Source organism: Misgurnus anguillicaudatus, chromosome 8 (genome assembly GCF_027580225.2).
Source record: "Misgurnus anguillicaudatus chromosome 8, ASM2758022v2, whole genome shotgun sequence".
NCBI classification, from domain to species: Eukaryota; Metazoa; Chordata; class Actinopteri; order Cypriniformes; family Cobitidae; genus Misgurnus; species Misgurnus anguillicaudatus.
This window is the reverse complement of record NC_073344.2, coordinates 34,823,592-34,844,904: the sequence shown is the minus strand read 5'-3', so window position 1 is coordinate 34,844,904 and position 21,313 is coordinate 34,823,592. Positions and strand designations below refer to the sequence as shown.

At 38.4% G+C, this 21,313-nt stretch overlaps 1 protein-coding gene across 3 annotated transcripts in view; it reads right to left on the bottom strand.

Moving 5' to 3' along the window:
* Positions 1-1,007: 1,007 nt before the first annotated feature.
* slc44a2 (solute carrier family 44 member 2 (CTL2 blood group)) overlaps positions 1,008-21,313 on the bottom strand; it is a 42,220-nt gene continuing 21,914 nt past the window's right edge. For 2 of the 3 annotated variants that reach the window (XM_073870770.1, XM_073870771.1), the window contains exons 12-22: positions 19,076-19,175; positions 17,729-17,821; positions 16,089-16,173; positions 15,689-15,951; positions 14,336-14,430; positions 8,507-8,605; positions 8,341-8,419; positions 8,187-8,257; positions 8,024-8,112; positions 7,326-7,410; positions 1,592-3,701 (exon numbers count right to left, since the gene is read on the bottom strand). In XM_073870770.1, the coding sequence (XP_073726871.1) occupies positions 3,196-3,701; positions 7,326-7,410; positions 8,024-8,112; positions 8,187-8,257; positions 8,341-8,419; positions 8,507-8,605; positions 14,336-14,430; positions 15,689-15,951; positions 16,089-16,173; positions 17,729-17,821; positions 19,076-19,175 (1,565 nt within the window). In that variant the 3' untranslated portion in view covers positions 1,592-3,195. Of the gene's footprint in view, positions 1,495-1,591; positions 3,702-7,325; positions 7,411-8,023; positions 8,113-8,186; positions 8,258-8,340; positions 8,420-8,506; positions 8,606-14,335; positions 14,431-15,688; positions 15,952-16,088; positions 16,174-17,728; positions 17,822-19,075; positions 19,176-21,313 lie in introns of those variants that run through there. The other variant, XM_073870772.1, reaches the window with a different exon arrangement.

Below are 21,313 nucleotides of genomic sequence, written 5' to 3'. Positions count from 1 at the left end.
TAAACTCTAGCCGAACACAAAATCACTTTTGCGATATTCCAAAAGTCTATAGGAAAAATTAGTGGACTTTCTGGGGAAGGAACCCATGTCCCGCTAACTTCCGGGGTTAGCCTACAAAAATACGTCATCCCTGCAGCACTTGACTGCATTGATGTCGCCATACTTTTCCACGTGACCACGCGAGGGCTCGGACCGAATTGCTCATGACAGGTGTCGAGTGGCAAAACGTCCAACAAAATGGCTGGTTTTCATAGCGGCCGCTGCGAAAATTCCAGTAAAACAGCTTGGACTTGATAGCAGAGGTGACAATACTTAGTTACATTTTGTGTTTGTATTGGGAAAAATGTTACTTCACTACATTCTAAAGCATAGAATCATACTGTGTATTCTTTAATATTGCATATTAAAATTTATTTAATACCTAATTACATTACAATTGTGTACTTTCACTTGAGTAAAAGTACGTTAATGTACTTAAATATAAAACAAAAACGTATTATTTATGAAATGTAATAGAGTAAAATGTTTGATAAAATGCTTTGGAATGTATGTTTTACAAAGAAAAACACGGATAAAATACAAATACTTGAAAAATACTTTTGAGTAGAAAGCAAAACCTCTGCTTGATAGTGACCCTAGCAACTTGTCAACCCACCTGTGGTCTGTGGACGTTGGAATGAACGATCTATTTACTTCTCCTTTCGGTGTTTCTTGTCAGTCTGTAAAACGATAGCTCCGAAATCGTTTAGTACAGTCTATCGCAAAACAGCTGTTTCCCATTTCGACGCGTTTTCGTTGACTTCACACTGTCGCTCTGTCTTTTGCCACTCAGTGGGCGTAACCGCAGTCACTTTCACCGAAGGTGACGTCACGTGCATACCCTCTATTTTAAGATTAACTGAAGCCTACAAAGCATTTTATGGTGTAAAGTTGTTAATATTCATGAGATTGGCAACCAGATTACATCATTACCTTGGACAAAAAGGTTCAAATTTAGAAACATTAACTGACATTGAATAATTTTATTGTCATATTAAAATGAATGGCTTCCATTATATTTTTGAAGACTTTAAAAGTCAACATTGTTGTAAAATGACAAAACATTACAATGAGAAAAATGAATTAATAGTAATTCAATTACACACGATGTAGACTTTCAAAAGCATTATTTAGAACTTAAAATGACTAAATAAACTTAAAGCTAAATAAAAGCGTCATATATATACAAATTACATTGCATAATACAAAATATATTTTTTAAATTAGCTAACAACAAAATTAGCTAAAGCATGTAATACTTTTGGCATTAGTTATGCAGAATGCATAGTAATATTTACATAAGTTTATCAATGGAGCCTGAACTTTCCTATGAATCTTTTTCCCTTTACTCTACTGTTTTTGGCCTTTGATTTGACTTGTTGAGAATGGACAGCAGGCTCTCTGGCATGAAGTATGGTCTTTCTGCTGTGCCATCATTGCGCTCTAGATCCTCCACTGTTGGAATGACATTCATGAGATAGAGATAGTGAGTTCTGTAGTGTATGTTGTTGTTATAAACATTTTCAATAGGTAAAAATGCAATAAGATCATCAAAGAAGAGAGTTCAGTTTATTAAAGCACTGTATAAGATCACATTAACAACATGCAAAGACCGGGAAAAGTGAAGAACAGAGGTAGAAAAGAGGCAACAGAGAGGCATAGCGACAAATATCAGGCATTTAAAATGTTGCGACTCTCAATACAATAAATAGTCACAGCAGACCAAAATATAACAGCAAAACATTTCTTTCTTTGATTGTTTTTTAGCCGGTACGGTTTTGATGCCACTTGGTTTGTTAATTTTTTGTTAATCTCCATAATAAAATGATCACATTAGGCAATTATCACAATTTTCAAATACACTTACAAAATAGCATTGTTTGGTCTTGGCTGGTATCACTGTAAACAGGGCGTCTCGTTTGTTGTTGCTGTAAACATAGCGATACTGCGAAATCTTTTTGCATTCGTCAATACGATTAAGACATTGATCAGTAACGATAATTAGGCACGAGTCGAGCACCTACACTTTAACATGTCCTTACGTTAAAACTTTCTACGTAAAACACAAATACACGTTCTACAAGTGCTATGTAGGCATATCTAATTCATGAATATCAGCTGACGTCACTCGCATCTCAAACTCGTCTTCCGCCATTTTGAGTACCTGAAGTGGTCGCAAAAGAGCTAGAAGCTATGCCCTCAATATGTTGTGAGCATCAAAATCGCTAATATTTACAACACTAAGAACGCTCGACACAACACGATACTTTGCTCGAAGTATCACCTGTATCTCTACACGTGAACTCGAGCACCGAGAACATTGTTTGTGTACACAGAGTTTACTAAAAAGAAGGTTTTGAACAACTGACTTTGGCTGTTTTGGTGTCCGCTCGCCGCCATATTGCCAGTCAAGATGTATCGATCTCCAAATGCGACGTAAGGTATAAGGAGGGAGGAGTGTTAAGATGGATAGCTCCTAAAGCATAGTTCCATATAAATGTACGGATAATTCGTTGTTTTGTCGCAAGTGAAAAACAATATTGACCTCCAGTACACAAACAATGTTCTCAATGCTCGAGTTCACGTGCAGAGACCCAGGCGACACTTCGAGCAAAGCCCCATGACGTGTCGCGCCTTCTTAATGTTGTAAATATAGTGGTAGTTCGGTAGCAGCGGACAGTGGCTGGAAGAACGCTTCAGGGATCGGGTAGGGATCACACCCTAACGATGGTATTTTTTGAAAGTAGCGTTTCTTTTCATGCCAGTCGAGGTGCGAAATGTTGTCTTTCGTAGCTATTTACTGTATCTGTACGAATCATAGACAGTAAAGAAATCCGTAAATCGTAGCAAGCTAGCTAATGCTACTGGTACTCGGTAGGTACTCAAGATGGCGGCAGTAAGCTGAAAAAAGAGCGGATTACATAAAAGGTCACATGACTGATATTCATGTATAGGGTCCACGTTATCAATTTTCTCACAATCGAACATAATTCTGCTTATTTTTGTGTCACGACACCCATTACGATGAGTGTTGACTTTTTAATTAATTGATAGTCAAGACCAATTGTTTGAGTAAACGTTACGACTTTAAAATCGGAGTACACAAGTTCCCAAAGTAATGAAATCAAGGCTCCTTCACCATGCACACTTTCACATCTATTCCTGAGGGGTGAGCAGAGTCTCACTCTCCTGAGGTCCGTTTTCCTGAGGCTTCGGTTCCTCCGGTTCTTGTAGGTTCTCCGCCTGTGGGGGTACCGGTTCCACCGGTTCCTCCTTGTCATCAGCATCCACCTCTTGGGGTCCATTTTGGTGCGCAGTGATTTGGGGTGGTTCGGTCGCTTGCGTAGTAACTTCTTCTGGTTTCTCCTCTGCAGCTGCAGGTACCTGTGCAGGTTGCGTTTCCTGAGGAGGATCTTCAACGTGGGTCTCCTGATTTAGCGGGGTCTCCTCTTCGTGTTCTTGCTTAAGCATGCCTTGTTGTTTGAGCTGAACCTCTCCGTTCTCCTGCAACGGGACTTCCTCTTCAGCTTGAACATGTACGACGGGCACCTCAGCACGATCCGCCTCTTCTGCGCTCAGTTCGAGAGATAAAATCTTATGCAGCTCGGGGGACATAAAAAACGGTTTGTCGGAAGAACCGTCATTTCTTTCCAGGTCTTCGCCTTGAGTTTACGTTTGTACGTGATCGTTTTTTTTTTTAATTGTTAGTGTTTTGGAGTGCGTGCAGCAGAGGGCAGTGCAAGGATACATGATTGGTTGAAATCATGTTGAAATGAGAGAAAAAGAGAGAAAGAAGGAAAATGGTTAGACATAAAGCAAGCCAAAAGCCTCTGTAAGGATTTGAAGTGCAGATCGCAACAGATATAATCCCATTCATTTTCTTTATAGAGAAATAAATGTTATTCAATTTGTCTAGAATGACATCAACCGATACTAATAGTTTAGCTTTTTACTTCTTTTAATTTTTACTTGCAACCGTGAACTAATTTGCACTGCTCTTAGTAGATTATGTTGGACATTATGGAAATCGGCTATTGCGCCTGTGTTATTTAATTTGCGCCTTTTTAGTAAATAACCAGCAGATATTACCATTCCCATCGGCGCTAATTTGCCTTGTATAGTACATTTTATTAACAGGCCATTAATGCAATGTGTAATTTCCGTTTAACCCTTGGCCTAGCCATTGTTGGATAAAGCCTTAGACAGTAAATAATCATCAAACGTCTAAAATTACCTTTTTTTTTGTACTTTTCTGAAAGGTGTACCGGTAAAAATGCTTAACTAATACAAAGGATGCGTGTCCATCCACATGCGCGTCTGAGAGTTTGGTGTCGGTTTTAAAACATGCAGGAATTAGAAAATAAAGTGCAGGACTCACTTGATGTTCAAATAGTTATTTAAAGCGACATGATTCAAAAACGATCTTCCTCGTGCTGATTGACACATCTAAAGCATACACACAGGCGCGCAACCCCGATATATGCACACTTTTACAGTTTTAAAAATATCAGTTTTGACAAGAATTCACGCAGATTGGTTATGTTTTAAAGGAAAACGCCACCGTTTTTCAATATTTTGCTATGTTCTTACCTTAACTTGGACAAATTAATGCATACCCATCTTTTTTCAATGCGTGCACTTTTAATCTTTGTACAGCACCTCGTGAATGTGTTAGCATTTAGCCTAGCCCCATTCCTTCCTATGGCTCCAAACAGGGATGAATTTAGAAGCCACCAAACACTCATGTTTGTATGGTGGCACAAAATTAAACTTTTGTTTGGAGCCATAGGAATGAATGGGGCTAGACTAAATGGGCATGGCGCGTTGCTATTTTGAGGCAACTAAAATAGACTATGCCATTGACCAACAAAAACCTGGTCTAAAGTTTATGGCCCAATAATGTTTTTGTTATTTAAAGAGCGCGTTAGTAATATGCGCCTTTAAACGGGACGACAACGCGGGTTTGCTTATAACATACATGAATGCGCAGCCTCACAAAAACACGTTTAAATATGAAAGATTAAAGGATTAAAATGTAAAAGATTATTATTGAGTCTCTTGGACATAAATGAGGACAGATTATGAGACGTTAGAGGGTGTAAAGAGCTTTTTCACATGTAGCCTGGTAAGTAAATACGTACTTTGCTTTAAACAAATGCATCGACTTTTAAATGTTTTTTAAAGCTACCCAATGGATTTATTGTATATGATGACTCTGTACCTGTGGATATGGTGAGATGAGAAACATTTTTAAGTAATGCTTTAAAAAAAACATGGCGCTGTCCGAGTGCTGAAACGGTTCTCCGCATATTTGTAAATCCTTTATTTCTTGTTTGTTACAAATAAAGTATTTTTAGAGTACAAACCTTTTCTTACATCCTTGTAAATCATTTTTTGATGATGTTGGATATCCATACATCTACAGCAATTAAAAGCCTGCTATTTTTACTTCTATGACTGAAAGAAAACTGCTTTTAAAGGTTTTAATAAAAAAATAATTTTAATAAAAATGAAAACAACACAATTTTTACCATTCTTCCTAAACTGGTGGTGGTTTTCTTCTTCCGCTTAGTTATTCAGGTTACAAATTCTGCCATCTAAATTGGGTATCATCATGGCGCCAGGCGCTACTGGCTTTTAAAGGGAATGAGAGCTGAGACTCTCATTGGTTTATTGCACATTACGCCCCAAAACACACCCATCACTCATTAAGAAAAAAGGAACAACCCTTTAAGGCCGAGCGCTTGGCACATAAACCATTTTTCCCGTCGTTAAATTAGCAAAAGTGGAATCGGACACGTCCGTTTGTACCGTGCGCTTTAGACAATGCGCTTAGATTGTTAAAATAGGGCCCTCATATATATATATATATAAGTATATATATAAGTATATATATATATTATATATATATATATAGTGCTAGGCAAAGATTAATCGCGATTAATCGCATACAAAATAAAAGTGATTTTTTGCATAATATATGTGCGTGTACTGTGTCTAATTATTGTGTATATTTAACCACACAGACATTCATATATTCATTTCAGAATTGTTTTACTTATATATAATTTTTTTCATTTATTTTTAATATAGATATATACTTCAACAGATAAGTAGTTCGTCTCTCAGTCCCACATTTTTTATATTTTTTATCTCAAATCAACTAGTTAATTTGGTAAATGTCTTTTATTTGTTTTATTTATAAATGTTCTGAGAATTTTTGGAATTTGAGAAAATGAGTGGGATTGCTTCTATAACAATGACTGCTAAAAATGGCCTATCACTGTTGCGATGTATGGCATAGAGACAGAGCGCAGCGCGTCACAACCTGAAAACCACACCCACCGGGGGGGAAAGCAATCCAACAGTCTCCATTGACTTTGTATTGCAAAAGGCCGCCTCCTTGTCATTTCTGGCTTATAACAAAAAACTGAACAATGCCCAAAAGCCGCCCCGGGACAACATGCACAGCCAACAAGCCAAAGAACACAGAAACAAGTTTCCACAAGCTGTCGAGCCGCAAAACCCAGTCTTTAAGGAGAATAAAGTGGATCGCCGATTACGTTTCCCCCTATTGGACGCAGTTTTACTAATAGGAGTACTATGAAAAGTTGCCTGTTTCCATTTCTGTGTCCAAACGCTCGCTTTTTGAAGTCGACAGCCCATAAAAAATTATTTATTAATTTTGTTGGCGTGTTAGATGTACACCTTGTCACACAGCAGCTTTTAGGTATTATTCTGTTTTTAAGTTTAATCTGTAAATAAGTTTTTATAAGCTGTCGACCCCAAAAAACGAGCGTTTAAAGACGCAGAATTGGATACAGGCGGCTTTTCGTGGTACTTCTATTGGTGGAACTGCGTCCACTAGGGGGAAACGTAGTCGGCGATCCACTTTATTCTCCTCAAAGACTGGGCCCCACGGCTCGACAGCTTACAAAAACCCACTTCTGTGTTCTTTGGCTTGTTAACTGTACATATTGTCATACAGCAGCTTTTAGGCATTATTCAGTTTTTTGTTATAAGCCAGAAATGACAAGGAGGCGGCTTCTCGCAATACAAAGTCAATGGAGACGGTTGGATTGATTTCCCCCCCGGTGGGCGCGGTCCCCAAATTTGCATAACGGCGCTCTGTCTCTATTAGAGGAAAGCACATGTTGAAAGAAAGAAATGGGCCAGTTTGAGCCTTGGAAATATATCAGCTGTTGACAACAGTGAAAAATAAACTGTTCTCTGAAAAACAGCAATAATGTGTTAAAGTTAAAATAAATAGTTTTCTTCACACTTACAGAAACAGAGAAAAAGTGTGTCCACACACATGGCGTAAACGCTGAAGAAGCCGTGTGCAATGAGATAGGCGCCAATCACCACAGTCTGCAAATGAGGGACACATAATAAAATGGCATAGTTTCAGCTCAAAATACCCCACAGATTATTTAAATATGCCCATATGGGTGCAAAAAAGCCTTTAAATGCAAATGAGCTACAGCCCTTCACTTCCTTACCAGACTTTCAGTTAAAAGTAGATCTGATTCCTGTAAATACTCTTGAGACAACAGTATCTTTAGCTGCATTAGCACTACAATGTGCTAACAAAAAACTTTTGGGTAAAGTTATTCAGTCAGTCATTAGCTGTAGGTGGGGCTTTATCAGTGTGACATCACATTAACAAGAGAATCAAAACAGCATGTCTAATGAGACTATGAGGGATTTAAAAAGGAGGGTGGATTTTTTTCTTGTAGCGTTGTTGTTGTGTTCACACACTGCCAACACATTATGTCCAAACACAAATGTTGCATAATATTTGCCAATGAAATATTTGGCCTTTCTGGACAATTTACATTTATGCATTATCCGAAGTGACCTACAATGCATTCAAGCTATACATTTTTTGTCAGCTCCTCAGTACTATGTATGTTCCCTGGAAATCAAACCAATTCAATGTTCTACCAACTGACTTGTAGGAACACCAACTCAGTTTACTCACCAATATAGGCACCCAGTAATAGTTAAGAGACGGAGCTGCTTCCTCCACTAGCTTAATCTTGCCCGTAAAAAAGAAGAATGAACAAATTCCTAAAAAGACAACAGCAAGTAAATGCAAGGACCGAGTGTAGTCAGATCTATCAAAATAGCGTAGATTCACTCACCCACAATTCCCACAATGAGAAGTTTGCCCAAAAATAAAAGGAAGTCGGTAACCTTGTCCAGAACTGCCACACTTTTGATAGAAAAAAATGGCATGAAATACTGAGATATGCAACACAACAGTCACTAACAGGTTTAGATTCAGTGAGAACGTACCGTACAATATTTCTCATCAAGAGGAAGAACGCATCTTTGGCAGATGTGCAGAAATTTTTACCGTATATTGCCACCATGAAAAGACAGCACGATACGGTTGAAGCAGATCTGAGCATCAGCACTTTGAAACGAGGACTAATGATGATATCATGAAATCTTACCATGATATAGGCATTTCTGTTCAGGAATTTGATGAACTTCTCCAGGCACCAGAAACAGCACTTTAAACAGCTAAGCAGGAATTTGGCAAACCTATTTTGGGCACCTGAGGGCAGAAAATCACACGATCACATCTCAAAATAATTCCACAATGGGGTGTATTTGTTCCTCAGACGTTGCATAATAAACGTGACATCCGAATATATCATTATAAATCGTGAATGAAAAGTGAGATTCAAACGAATGTCCGTTAATGAACTAACTGCATCGTAATTTGGTCAGAAACTTCAAGATTGTGAGGCGAACAAATCGTTTTGGATTAAAAGGCTTGGATATTCCATTTCCTTGGACTTTGGGGATTTATGAACAATTAGTTTTGGACAATTTCACCAAAGCGGATAAAGGGAAGATTTTGAAAGTAAGTAAATGTCCTAAATCGGCACCGCCCGGTTCAGGTAACTAACAACTAGATTACAGTTTTATGACTGCTATAAATCATATTATGCTTTGTGTGTGCACCTAATGGAATCCTGAGAGTCCCGTGCCGCGTTATTCTAAAAAAAAAATCGAAAACGAATTTTTTTTATGAGTATACGCACACCGGCACCGACAGGTGGCGCCTGTCCGCGCCGCACAGCTACGACTCAGGAAGTTGCTCAAATCCCTGTCGCGCCACTCACATAAAACATTAAATAACATCATATTTGTGCCAAATCATTAGCGATTAACATTGGCTGCAAATATTTTGCATTTTGAAGTTTTATTTAATGTGCACTTCCGGTTCGAGTTGTCCTAGACGCGACTCGGCGCGGCGCTGAGCTGCGCGTCCGGTGTGCGACCCCCTTAAGCTTTCAAACGATGTGCCACATGACCGTATATTTTGAAGATTTAATGCTTCAAAGTTACAAGGACGTTTATGCAGCCTCGCGTGCAAGGGAGGGGGTGTGGCATGTACGGCACAGTGATCCTTATCAGGTGTTAAAAAAGTGTTAATTCCTCATGCTATACATAGGCAAAGTGTCATAAAAGTAGTTGGACATGTGACAAAGTGTTGCACTTGCCAAATGGTTCGTATACGTTTTTTTTGAACATGAGAGATTCTTACAAACTTGTTTATTTCTTTTATATGAAATTTCAGTGCAGGAAGTCCTTATATAGGCACTTTACCCGGAATAGCGCGCACACACACAAACCAAGACCTTACATGAAATCCACGTCACCAGAAAAGTGTGGGGAAGCTTTTTCATCTTTCCAAATTTAAGATGGATTTCGTTGAAATGGGGCAGTCCCATCCAAGTCATGGGTCTCAGGTGGTAAGTAAAATGCATCAAATGTCTGTTTTATTGATAATCGTCATGTGAGTGCATATCTAAACGACATGAACTTATAGTGAATCATAATCCAGCAGCCATATCAGCCTATGGCCAAAGACAGCTTGCCCACTGAAGCTAAGCAGGGCTGAGCCTGGTCAGTACTTAGATGGGAGACCACCTGGGAAAACCAGGTTGCTGCTGGTAAAGGTGATAGTGAGACCAGCAGGGGGTGCTCACCCTGTGGTCTGTGTGGTTCCTAACATCCCAGTATAGTGACGGGGACACTATACTGTCAAAAAGCACCGTCCTTTGGATGAGACGTTAAACCGAGGTCCTTACTCTCTGTGGTCATTAAAAATCCCAGGATGTCTTTCGAAAAAAAGACTAGGGGTGTGCCCCGGCATCCTGGCCAAACTAGCCCATTGGCCTACTAATCTTCCCCTCATACTAATTGACTATATCACTTGTTCTCCTCTCCACCAATAAGCTGGTGTGTGGTGGGTGTTCTGGCGCAATATGGCTGCCGTCACATCATCCAGGTGGATGCTGCATATTGATGGTGGTTGAAGATAACCCCCCCGCCCCTACTCTATAGGTAGTCAGGATTAACATGAAATTAGTAGTAACACTGTGTGTAATGAAACATTTAAAAATTATTGTGTTTTGAAGAAAATGTTTTAGGAGAATAGGGACAACCCTTTAGGGCTGTGCGCTTGGCTGTGCGCATTTTCCCGTCGTTAAATTAGCAAAAGTTGAACCGGACACGCCTGTTTGGACCGTGCGCTTTAGACAATGTGCTTAGATCGTTAAAATAGGGCCCTATATGCAGGGTTTCCCGCAGCACTTTTCAGTTCGGGCGGCCCGCCTAAGCTGGGAAACCCTACTGCCTTAACTAGGTCGTTAAAAAAAAAATCGCTGCAAAAAGGCCGTCAAGTGAATCTCTTCACACAGCGAGCGGGCACGTGCGCCACATGGCCGAAATGAGAAAGACGTGGTTCGGACCATCACTGCCTGGAGGATAACTAGCCAGTTGATAAAACATCTCAGAGAATAGCGCAGACGCGCTTCACACCGCGAGCGTGCATGCGCGCCACACGGCCGAAATGAGATAAAGACGTGGTCCGTCACGTGTTCGTGAGAACTGTAAGTGGACTTATGTTTTGGGTTTATTTAAGCCTGTTATTGTATTAGTCTATAGTTCTTGCAAAATTAAAGTAAGTTAGCAGGTGATTTTGTTGTTTGAGCAACCTGCTAGCTAGGTTGCAAGTGTCTGTTGATTAGATATAATTGTTGAGCGCTCTGCACACGTTATTTATGTGCATTATTTACATGCTACAGTAGTTACAATCCTTTAAGATAATGTAATTACTAGTGGGAAATAATCAGTTTTTACAATCTTTGCGCTATCTATCATCGTTCGGCAGACGTTGTACAACATTGTATTTATTAACCCTTTAGTTTCACTTCATCACGCAGCTATTACCGTTAGAGGTAAAAACATTTAATTCATTGATAATCTAGTATGTCTTCGTTTTCTGTCATAGTTTCTTCAAATGTAAGTTTTATTTGAGTGTTTTAAATAGAAGTATTTTAATTTTCATCATCACACGTACGCCCCGCCCCTTTGATTGCCACGCAATCAAATATATATATATATATATATATATATATATATATATATATATATATATATATATATATATATATATATATATATATATACTTCAACAGATAAGTAGTTCGTCTCTCAGTCCCACATTTTTTATATTTCTTATCTGTTTTATTTCAACATTTTCTTAGAATTTTAGGAATCGAGAAAATGAGTAGGATTGGTTCTACAACAATGACTGCTAAAAATGTCCTATCACTGTTGCAGTGTATGGCATTAGTATGGCATTAGAGGAAAGCACATGTTGAAAGAAAGAAATGGGCCAGTTTGAGCCTTGGAAATATATCAGCTGTTGACAACAGTGAAAAATGAACTGTTCTCTGAAAAACAGCAATAATGTGTTAAAAAGTTAAAATAAATAGTTTTCTTCACACTTACAGAAACAGAGAAAAAGTGTGTCCACACACATGGCGTAAACGCTGAAGAAGCCGTGTGCAATGAGATAGGCGCCAGTCACCATATAATATATTGGCACAACAATGCTTTAAGTTAGACTACAGTCGACTTCAAGTGGCATCTCATTTAAAATCTAAAGAAATAAGTGGCTGACCTGAGGAATAATATATAGTACATTTCTCCCATTTTATTCAGTATTCTTAAAGGGAGGGGAAGCTATTTCATGCATTCTGACTTTTTAACACTGTGTAGCCTCTTATGGAACGGCTGAAATTCCACAATGGGGTGTATTTGTTCCTCAGACGTTGCATAATAAACGTGACATCCGAATATATCATTATAAATCGTGAATGAAAAGTGAGATTCAAACGAATGTCCGTTAATGAACTAACTGCATCGTAATTTGGTCAGAAACTTCAAGATTGTGAGGCGAACAAATCGTTTTGGATTAAAAGGCTTGGATATTCCATTTCCTTGGACTTTTGGGGATTTATGAACAATTAGTTTTGGACAATTTCACCAAAGCGGATAAAGGGAAGATTTTGAAAGTAAGTAAATGTCCTAAATCGGCACCGCCCGGTTCAGGTAACTAACAACTAGATTACAGTTTTATGACTGCTATAAATCATATTATGCTTTGTGTGTGCACCTAATGGAATCCTGAGAGTCCCGTGCCGCGTTATTCTAAAAAAAAAATCGAAAACGAATTTTTTTTATGAGTATACGCACACCGGCACCGACAGGTGGCGCCTGTCCGCGCCGCACAGCTACGACTCAGGAAGTTGCTCAAATCCCTGTCGCGCCACTCACATAAAACATTAAATAACATCATATTTGTGCCAAATCATTAGCGATTAACATTGGCTGCAAATATTTTGCATTTTGAAGTTTTATTTAATGTGCACTTCCTGTTCGAGTTGTCCTAGACGTGACTCGGCGCGGCGCTGAGCTGCGCGTCCGGTGTGCGACCCCCTTAAGCTTTCAAACGATGTGCCACATGACCGTATATTTTGAAGATTTAATGCTTCAAAGTTACAAGGACGTTTATGCAGCCTCGCGTGCAAGGGAGGGGGTGTGGCGTGTACGGCACAGTGATCCTTATCAGGTTAAAAGTGTTAATTCCTCATGCTATACATAGGCAAAGTGTCATAAAAGTGGTTGGACATGTGACAAAGTGTTGCACTTGCCAAATGCACTTGGTCAGGGTTCGTAAGTTTTTTTTGAACATGAGAGATTCTTACGTAACAAACTTGTTTATTTCTTTTATGGGAAATTTCAGTGCAGGAAGTCCTTATATAGGCACATTATTTACCCGGAATAGCGCACACACACACAAACCAAGACCTTACATGAAATCAACGTCACCAGAAAAGTGTGGGGAAGCTTTTTCATCTTTCCAAATTTAAGATGGATTTCGTTGAAATGGGGCAGTCCCATCCAAGTCATGGGTCTCAGGTGGTAAGTAAAATGCATCAAATGTCTGTGTTTTATTGATAATCGTCATGTGAGTGCATATCTAAACGATATGAACTTATAGTGAATCATAATCCAGCAGCCATATCACCCTATGGCCAAAAACAGCTTGCCCACTGAAGCTAAGCAGGGCTGAGCCTGGTCAGTACTTGGATGGGAGACCACCTGGGAAAACCAGGTTGCTGCTGGTAAAGGTGTTAGTGAGACCAGCAGGGGGTGCTCACCCTGTGGTCTGTGTGGTTCCTAACATCCCAGTATAGTGTTGGGGACACTATACTGTCAAAAAGCACCGTCCTTTGGATGAGATGTTAAACCGAGGTCCTGACTCTCTGTGGTCATTAAAAATCCCAGGATGTCTTTCGAAAAAAAGACTAGGGGTGTGCCCCGGCATCCTGGCCAAACTTGCCCATTGGACTACTAATCATCCCTTCATACTAATTGGCTATATCACTTGTTCTCCTCTCCACTAATAAGCTGGTGTGTGGTGGGCGTTATGGTCCAGGTGGATGCTGCACATTGGTGGTGGTTGAGGAGAACCCCCCTTCCTCTACTCTATAGGTAGTCAGGATTAACATGAGATTAGTAGTAACACTGTGTGTAATGAAACATTTAAAGATAATTGTGTTTTGAAGAAAATGTTTTTCCCAAAACCCAAATTCTGCCATCATTTATGAATCTTTTTTAAATCTGAGCTGCTTTTTCTGCAGAACAAAAGCATACGGTGAGCCATTTCATGTCAAAAACCACAGCTCATGCACTAGATTCAGTCTTCTGATGTTTGTGATTTATGGAAAACAACACTGTCAACATCCAGCAATGTCTTTTGTGTTCCCAAGGACAGGAAATTACATGGTTTTCAATCAACACACTGAACAGTAAGGGTGATGTTTTACTCATTACGCAGACATGGTGAGAAAGTGAATTGTCGGAATAGTTGCTGAAGAAGATGGATATGGAATAGATAGATAAGGAAAAACTCTGGAACCTTTCAGCTTCTGATCCAGATACTCCAAAATGACCCTGATGATCTGAACGATGGCGAGAATGAGTGAACCGAATGCCAGAGAACCAGTATGGTACCTGAAAGACAAGAGCATCCATATATTTAATCTATTATCTACGGATGAAAATTAGCCAATACTTGCTAAATTGGGCGCATTTTACATATATATATATGTATTATTAATGTGCACTGTAATGTGCAATGTCCCAGATTAAATAAAGAAATAAAAATATTAATAATTATATATATTATATTATATATATGAAGAGTTTGGTTCCAAAACACCATTTTAAAAAAAAATTGTTACCACCAAAATCAGTATTGTCAGTGGTCAGTATTAAAAAGTAAGTTCTTAATTTTTCGCAAAATCAGATATCCGCCGTGTTATTCTGTCATCTTTTCTCCCTTTTTTTCCAAAATGCGATAAACACAGTCCTCCTTTTCTGCAGAATGCAATAAATCCGCTTAACCAACCACAGTGCAGCATTCCACGCACTGTAAACAACAAAATCGGCGCGTTATACACATGGAATCCTAGTTTTCCTCAAACAAAAACAAAATAATACTTTTGATGGCATTGATAAACCTGTGGTGGTTTTCTGCTGCGGGGAAGAAACTGATGCCATCAAAATCTAATAATTTACATGAGAGGCACTCGGGCAAAGGAAAAATGCCGGCTGTTGCTTGTTCTCACACGACAGCATCAAGCTTCTGTCAGGCTAACATATTGATCCCAGGGGATCTTATGAAAAACTTTCAATTATTTTACAGAAAGTCAACAAAAATCGATCAGGACCAATACATTTTACATCTGTTCGCTGTCATAAATGTTTAGCAACGATGTCCCGAGGATGACAGCAGCAATGACAGTGTTGTGACAAAGTAAGTGTTTTGATTAATGCCATTAATGTTTATTTTTTTAATCAGTGTATACCACTAGTTAACTAAATGAATATAACATGGCAAAGATGAATGCACATTTATATACCGATTCAATAGATTTAAAAAAAAACTTTTTTATAATAAAATTTTTATAATAAATCTTTGAAAATCTAATTATGAATTTGAATTTTTAATGTTATTATAATCTAAAGATGCTATGTGAAAGTTTGTAACAGAAAATAGTGGTTTTCATCTTGTCACTTTCTTGGAATAGAAAACACATTCTTACCCAAATTAGTCAAAATGGATTTATTGCGTTTTGGAACTAAACTCTTCATTTATATAAAAATGAATGTATTACAAGAATTAATCTATCATAAGAATAAATTCAAAGACAATAACAACAAAAAAAGTCAAAAATAATACATTATAGGAAAAACAAAGATTGCACACCTGAGGGCCCGTCCCAGAGAGTTGAACACAGGGAATGCTGGCACATCGTCTGGTTTTTTAAAGGCCCAGTAATAGGAAGCAAACGCCCCTGCCAGGGTGACCTGACCCAGCGCCGTCACGAAGTTGACACACCAGAAGAAGAGAAATAAATTGTAGAACTGGAACAGAATCAGGTACTTGTGATATAACGTCTCTCCTCCGTAAAAAACGAACAAACACTCAGCATCAGGACATTCAGCGGTGATGTTCGATGTGTTGAAAGTCTGGAGAGAATACGGTAAATAAAGTTTATAAAGCTTTGCTCTGCAAAACATGCTAAATATAACAAATAGGACATCCACAGACTCATTAATTAGATCAGGCTAATAATGAAGGTAAGCTGACAAAAAGAATCAGTAACCTCAGGGTTGCAGGTCTTTCTGAAATACGGACACTCTGTAGTATTGAAAACCTTATACACCGGTTCATTGGATGTCGACAAAAATCTACATAAAAAAGTTAAGGATATTATGCAGAAATAACATTGACCTCTAACATCTATATTTAAGCAATATCGCTCGAGTAGGAGTGTGATGTAGCTCTATATCGTCACGGCTGTGATTAGGCCAGAGGCACGAGGCTGTAGGCCGAGTGCCGGAGGCAATCACAGCCGTGATGATATAGAGCTGTGTCGCACGACTCCGAGAGCGATATTGCTTTTATACAACAGTTCGATGGGACACGTTTGAAAAACAAAAACTAGAAAACAACAACGGTGTTATTTTAAAAGCCTCTTTGTTTGAGAACTACTTCTTCCGCCACGGATTTGAGGGCTGCCAGAATGACAGGTAACACTTTCGGCTGCTTTGAATCTCATAACAACTCAATGGACGGAAAAGTCGTTACTTTATATTACCGTTTCTTGGTCACAAAGTGTAGTTTTAAGATTAGTTCAGTCGAGAATGTATATGTATTATATTTAAATCTGCAGTCGATTAGTAAAGATAGCGCCTGTTTGAAAGTTTGCTTAGTGAGATTCGGTACGTATGAGAACCAAAGCATGAGCGGACGTCAGTGTTCATTTCGCCCCGCTGACCACCGCCCTCTCTGGGCTACATCTCTCACAGGGATTCCCTGGCTCTCATGTTGGCCTTGTTTGTTTGTTTTTGATGGTCAAAATGAGATCAAATCAGCAGTATTTGGTGTCATGATCAAACTATTACTTGTTTTTTTATTCATATTTAATGTCTTTTGTGTTGTTATTTTTTTGGCGCGAGGTAAAAGTGAATAAAACTATACTATATAATGTTACTATTGCTTTCCCATTTACTCTAAACGCGATACGAGCACTCGATTATTATTAAATTTTGTTCTTGTCAGTACTATATAAAACTGTTTTTTATAAGTGTTAGAGAGATATTTTTTGCATGCTGCTTATAAATATATCAGTGGCGATATCTCATAACATGTTTTAATAGTCACGGCGAGATTAAATAAATGATCAATGTCCACATTTAAAAGCTGCGGTGCTTACCCTGCAGTTCCACGGTGTTTTCGCGTTCTGATAAGAGATATAGCTCCAGAAAAAAGAGTGTTTACAATCCTCTTTCCAAGTGTCCACACGATGTGACAAGACATTAATCCCATTAAGTTTAACGTAACATCCAAGAGCGCTGATCTTTGACAGAATAATAACTTGGTATTCACAGACTGATTTACGAGCTAGTGAACTAATGAGACACACGGAGAGTGTTTGAAAAAACAGCGCGTTTGTGTGTGTCCTTGTGTGTGTGCAGTTTTCTATTCAGAGATAAGCCTGTTTAGAGGATCTCCATTCACTAGGTGGCGGAATGATACGAAAGGTGAAGCGGTTACTGTGCCGTTATCAGTAGAATATTGCACGCCTCTTAGCCAATCAGATTCGAGAACCAGAAAGAACTGTTGTATAATTCCCAATATCTTTTACTAAAAGTGTTTACTGTGTAGATCCTCTTTAGGTAAATATATTATATCACATAAATGAGTCATGTGACATCACAATATCCATTTCCGGTAGGATACACGGCCGTGATGGCCCAGTATGCGATGACCAGAGACAACAAGGCAAACGTCAGCAGAGGGTAGAACAGTGATGACATCACATGACCAATGGCTCTGAAAAATAGATGTGACTGTTAAGACCAAAGCTATTGTATATATGAAGATTAAGCACTGGTATTACTATGAATAGAGGACAATGCAACGCTAAATGTGGCCGCTCTGGCACCAAAAGTCTAGTTAAAAGAACCACTCCATAAGACTGACGATTCACATGACGCTTGCCAACGTGTGTAGATAGGACTTTAGTCTTGCATGACTGAAATAACTGCCCGTAGGCGTTGCAAACATGGCCGTCTAGTGGCGGGACTTTGATAAGACTTGTACTGAGATGATTTCTTTAAAACTCCAGTCCAATAATCCATTGTAAATGCTGCTGTTTGATGCATTGCTATCCATGATATTTAAGTACTTACCCACCATGTCATCCAAAATGTTGATGTCTTTCTTTGTTCAGTCTTGAAGAAATTGTGTTTTCTGAGAAAAACATTCCAGGATTTTTCTTATTTTAAAGGACTTTAATGGACCCCAAAATTTTTTAATAATTTTTTCAGTTTTAATGCAGTTTAAAATTGCAGTTTCAAAGGACTCTAAACGATCCCAAACAAGGCATAAAAATATGCACTTTTAAACTACAACTTCACATCTTCCTCCGGTCCTGTGACGTGCCACCACGGCCTCACGTAATTGCATAATGATGTCGAAATGTCACGTCCGTGTTACATATATGAAACGCAACATTTGCAGACCATTTTAAACAATAAACTGACACAAAGACATTAATTTGTATCATTTGACATACAACAACGGCAGAACGGTCCTCTTTCTCCACACTTGTAAACACTGTGGCGTAGTTTCACATACGTCATCCGTAACCTCCTGACGTGATGACGTATTACGTGAGGTCGCGCTGGCGCGTCACACGACCAGAGGAAGACGAGAAGTTGTGCTTTAAAAGTGCATATTTTTAATTTGTCTTGCCAAAAATGACAATCGTTTCGCTAGATAAGACCCTTATTCCTCGTTTGGGATCATTTAGAGTCCTTTGAAACTCTGTTGAAACTACAATTTTAAACTGCATTAAAACAGTTTAGTTGGGGTCCATTAAAGTCCATTAAAATGAAAAAAATCCTGGAATGTTTTCCTCAAAAAACATAATTTCTTCTGGACTGAACAAAGAAAGAGATCAACATTTTGGATGACATAGTGGTGAGTAAATTATCTGGATTTTTTTTAAGAAAATGGACTAATCCCTTAAGTAGGCAATGATAAAAGTACAGAATGTCCTTAAGAACATTATGATGGACTGACCTGCTGGCCTCTTTAATGAGAGCGATAGCGATCAAAAGTCTCTTTCTGAGGAAGATGAGGAGCAGTATGATCACCACTTCCACGATACACAGGATGATCACTGTAACAAAAGTAAGGGTCACACTGGAATTATTATTTAAATAATAAAAAAGGTAATAAAAAAGGTTGCTTGTTAACATTAGTTGAACTACTGTAACATCATAGATATTAAATACATCAAGTCTGAGCACTGCTGTTACTATGAATAGGGGACAATACAATGCGCAATTTGGACCCTCTTGTAATAAAAGTACAGCCTTCACGTTTAAAGAACCAATCATCAATCAATGAAGACTGATATTCTATACCTGTGCCTATGCACAGTAGCTGAAACAACCTCAAAAAATGAGTTCTTAGTCCAATTAAGCTTAAGAAACAAAATTTATAGTACACTTGATGTTATGTTTAATTGTTGGTCAGAAATGTTTTGCTTAATTGGGATTTTAGCACATGATTTTAAAGATATCTGTCTTTCCGCATTTAAGTGGATAGGACTTACAAGACTGAAATAACTGCCCAGAGGCGTTGCTAACAGTGGCGGATGTGACTTCTTTTTTCGAGGGCGCTCGATGAGAAGTTCATCACAACATGTATGTAACCCGTCATGTGTGTGGTTTGTAATTTTAAAATATGTATTCTGCGCGTAGAGTGATCCTATGTGCATCACGTGTCTTGTCAAAATAAGTCCCTAAAGGGTTTATGATAAAAGAGACGTTCACGTTTGCCAGATATTTGCATAATCTCATGCGTAATCAGAGTTTACTGTTAAGGGAGTGTCTTGCGTGTATTTTGTGAACGTGAGCGTCTGTTTTATCATAAACGGTTTTGAGGCGTGTGCTGCAGGCACTAATCTTGATGAAACATGTGATGCACATGGTTCACATGACGCAACAAACACATATTTTGAAAATACGAGCAACACACATGACACTTTGTACACTTATTTTGAATTTGCGCCCCCCAGTCACGAGCCGCCACTGGTTGCTAACATGGCCGCCTACTGACATGACTTCCCTGAAGGGACTTTGCTAACAATTACTGATATCTGTGCAACATCCATTAATCTAATTTCATGTAATTTCAGCATTTATCAGTCCCTCCACAATTTCACGACTTTTTTATTTTTGCAATGAAAATTACTGATGTTGTGATGGTAATTTCCAGAAATGTGCAGGAAATGTATTTTTTTTCCTAAAAAGGATACCAATGCTTACCAAATGTTAAATTAATATTAAAGCAACACTAAAGAGTTTTTGCTCTTTGCTCCCCCTACAGGTTAGAAGTGTAATTGTCCATTACCACTGTCGTAAATACTGCAGCATAGCTGGCTCTGATTGGATTTTAGGTCTGCCGTAAAGCAAATTTTTGTAGTTTTTACTCGAACTACAGGACCGCGACCCGACGGTTGGAAACTTCTTTAGTGCGGTTTTGGCCGATAGAGGGCTGTCGTTCACCCTGTTTCGAGTGTATGAATGACTGAAACTTTTTCGGAAACGTTATTTTAAGGTAAAAAACCTCTTTGGTGTTGCTTTAAAAAGTTCCCAAGTAATTAAATAATTAAGTAATCAGTGATAAAATAAGAACAGAAAAAAACAAAGTGAAACTTTTACAAATTAACACAACTTTAAGATACACAAACAGTGGTTTAAAAAACTGGGTCGTATGATGATTTATGAAAAATGTTATTAAAATAATTAAGCCGCATAAAAGTGTGATAAATGTTTGATATTAATAACTGAGAGAGATGCGTCGCAACTCGCGTAATCTTGTTTTTTATGGTCGATCTTTAAAAAGTCCAAAACTAAATTTTCCCTAAACTGTGTTTACTTGTTATGTTATTAATATGCGTGTATGTGACTTGTTTGCTAACGCTTAGATGATAGTGGACAAATTCCTTTTTTTTGTGTCCCAAGTTTCCAACAACTTATTATAAGGACTTTAAAACAGTACATTGTAATGCATTATGGTATTGCTTAACCCTTTTTTTGGCATTTATGTGCACCACACAGGCTTCACACAGACGTTTCACATATGTATCCTCATTAAAATAATGCATTATACTACCTTATAATTAAAAACTTTAGAATTAGAAAAGATAATGAAGTGATATGTGCTCGAGAGATTGTGATTAACTGTTAACTGTGGGGAACAGGGTTGCTGGTACACTCTTAAAATGAATGTGTTAAATTAACACATCTT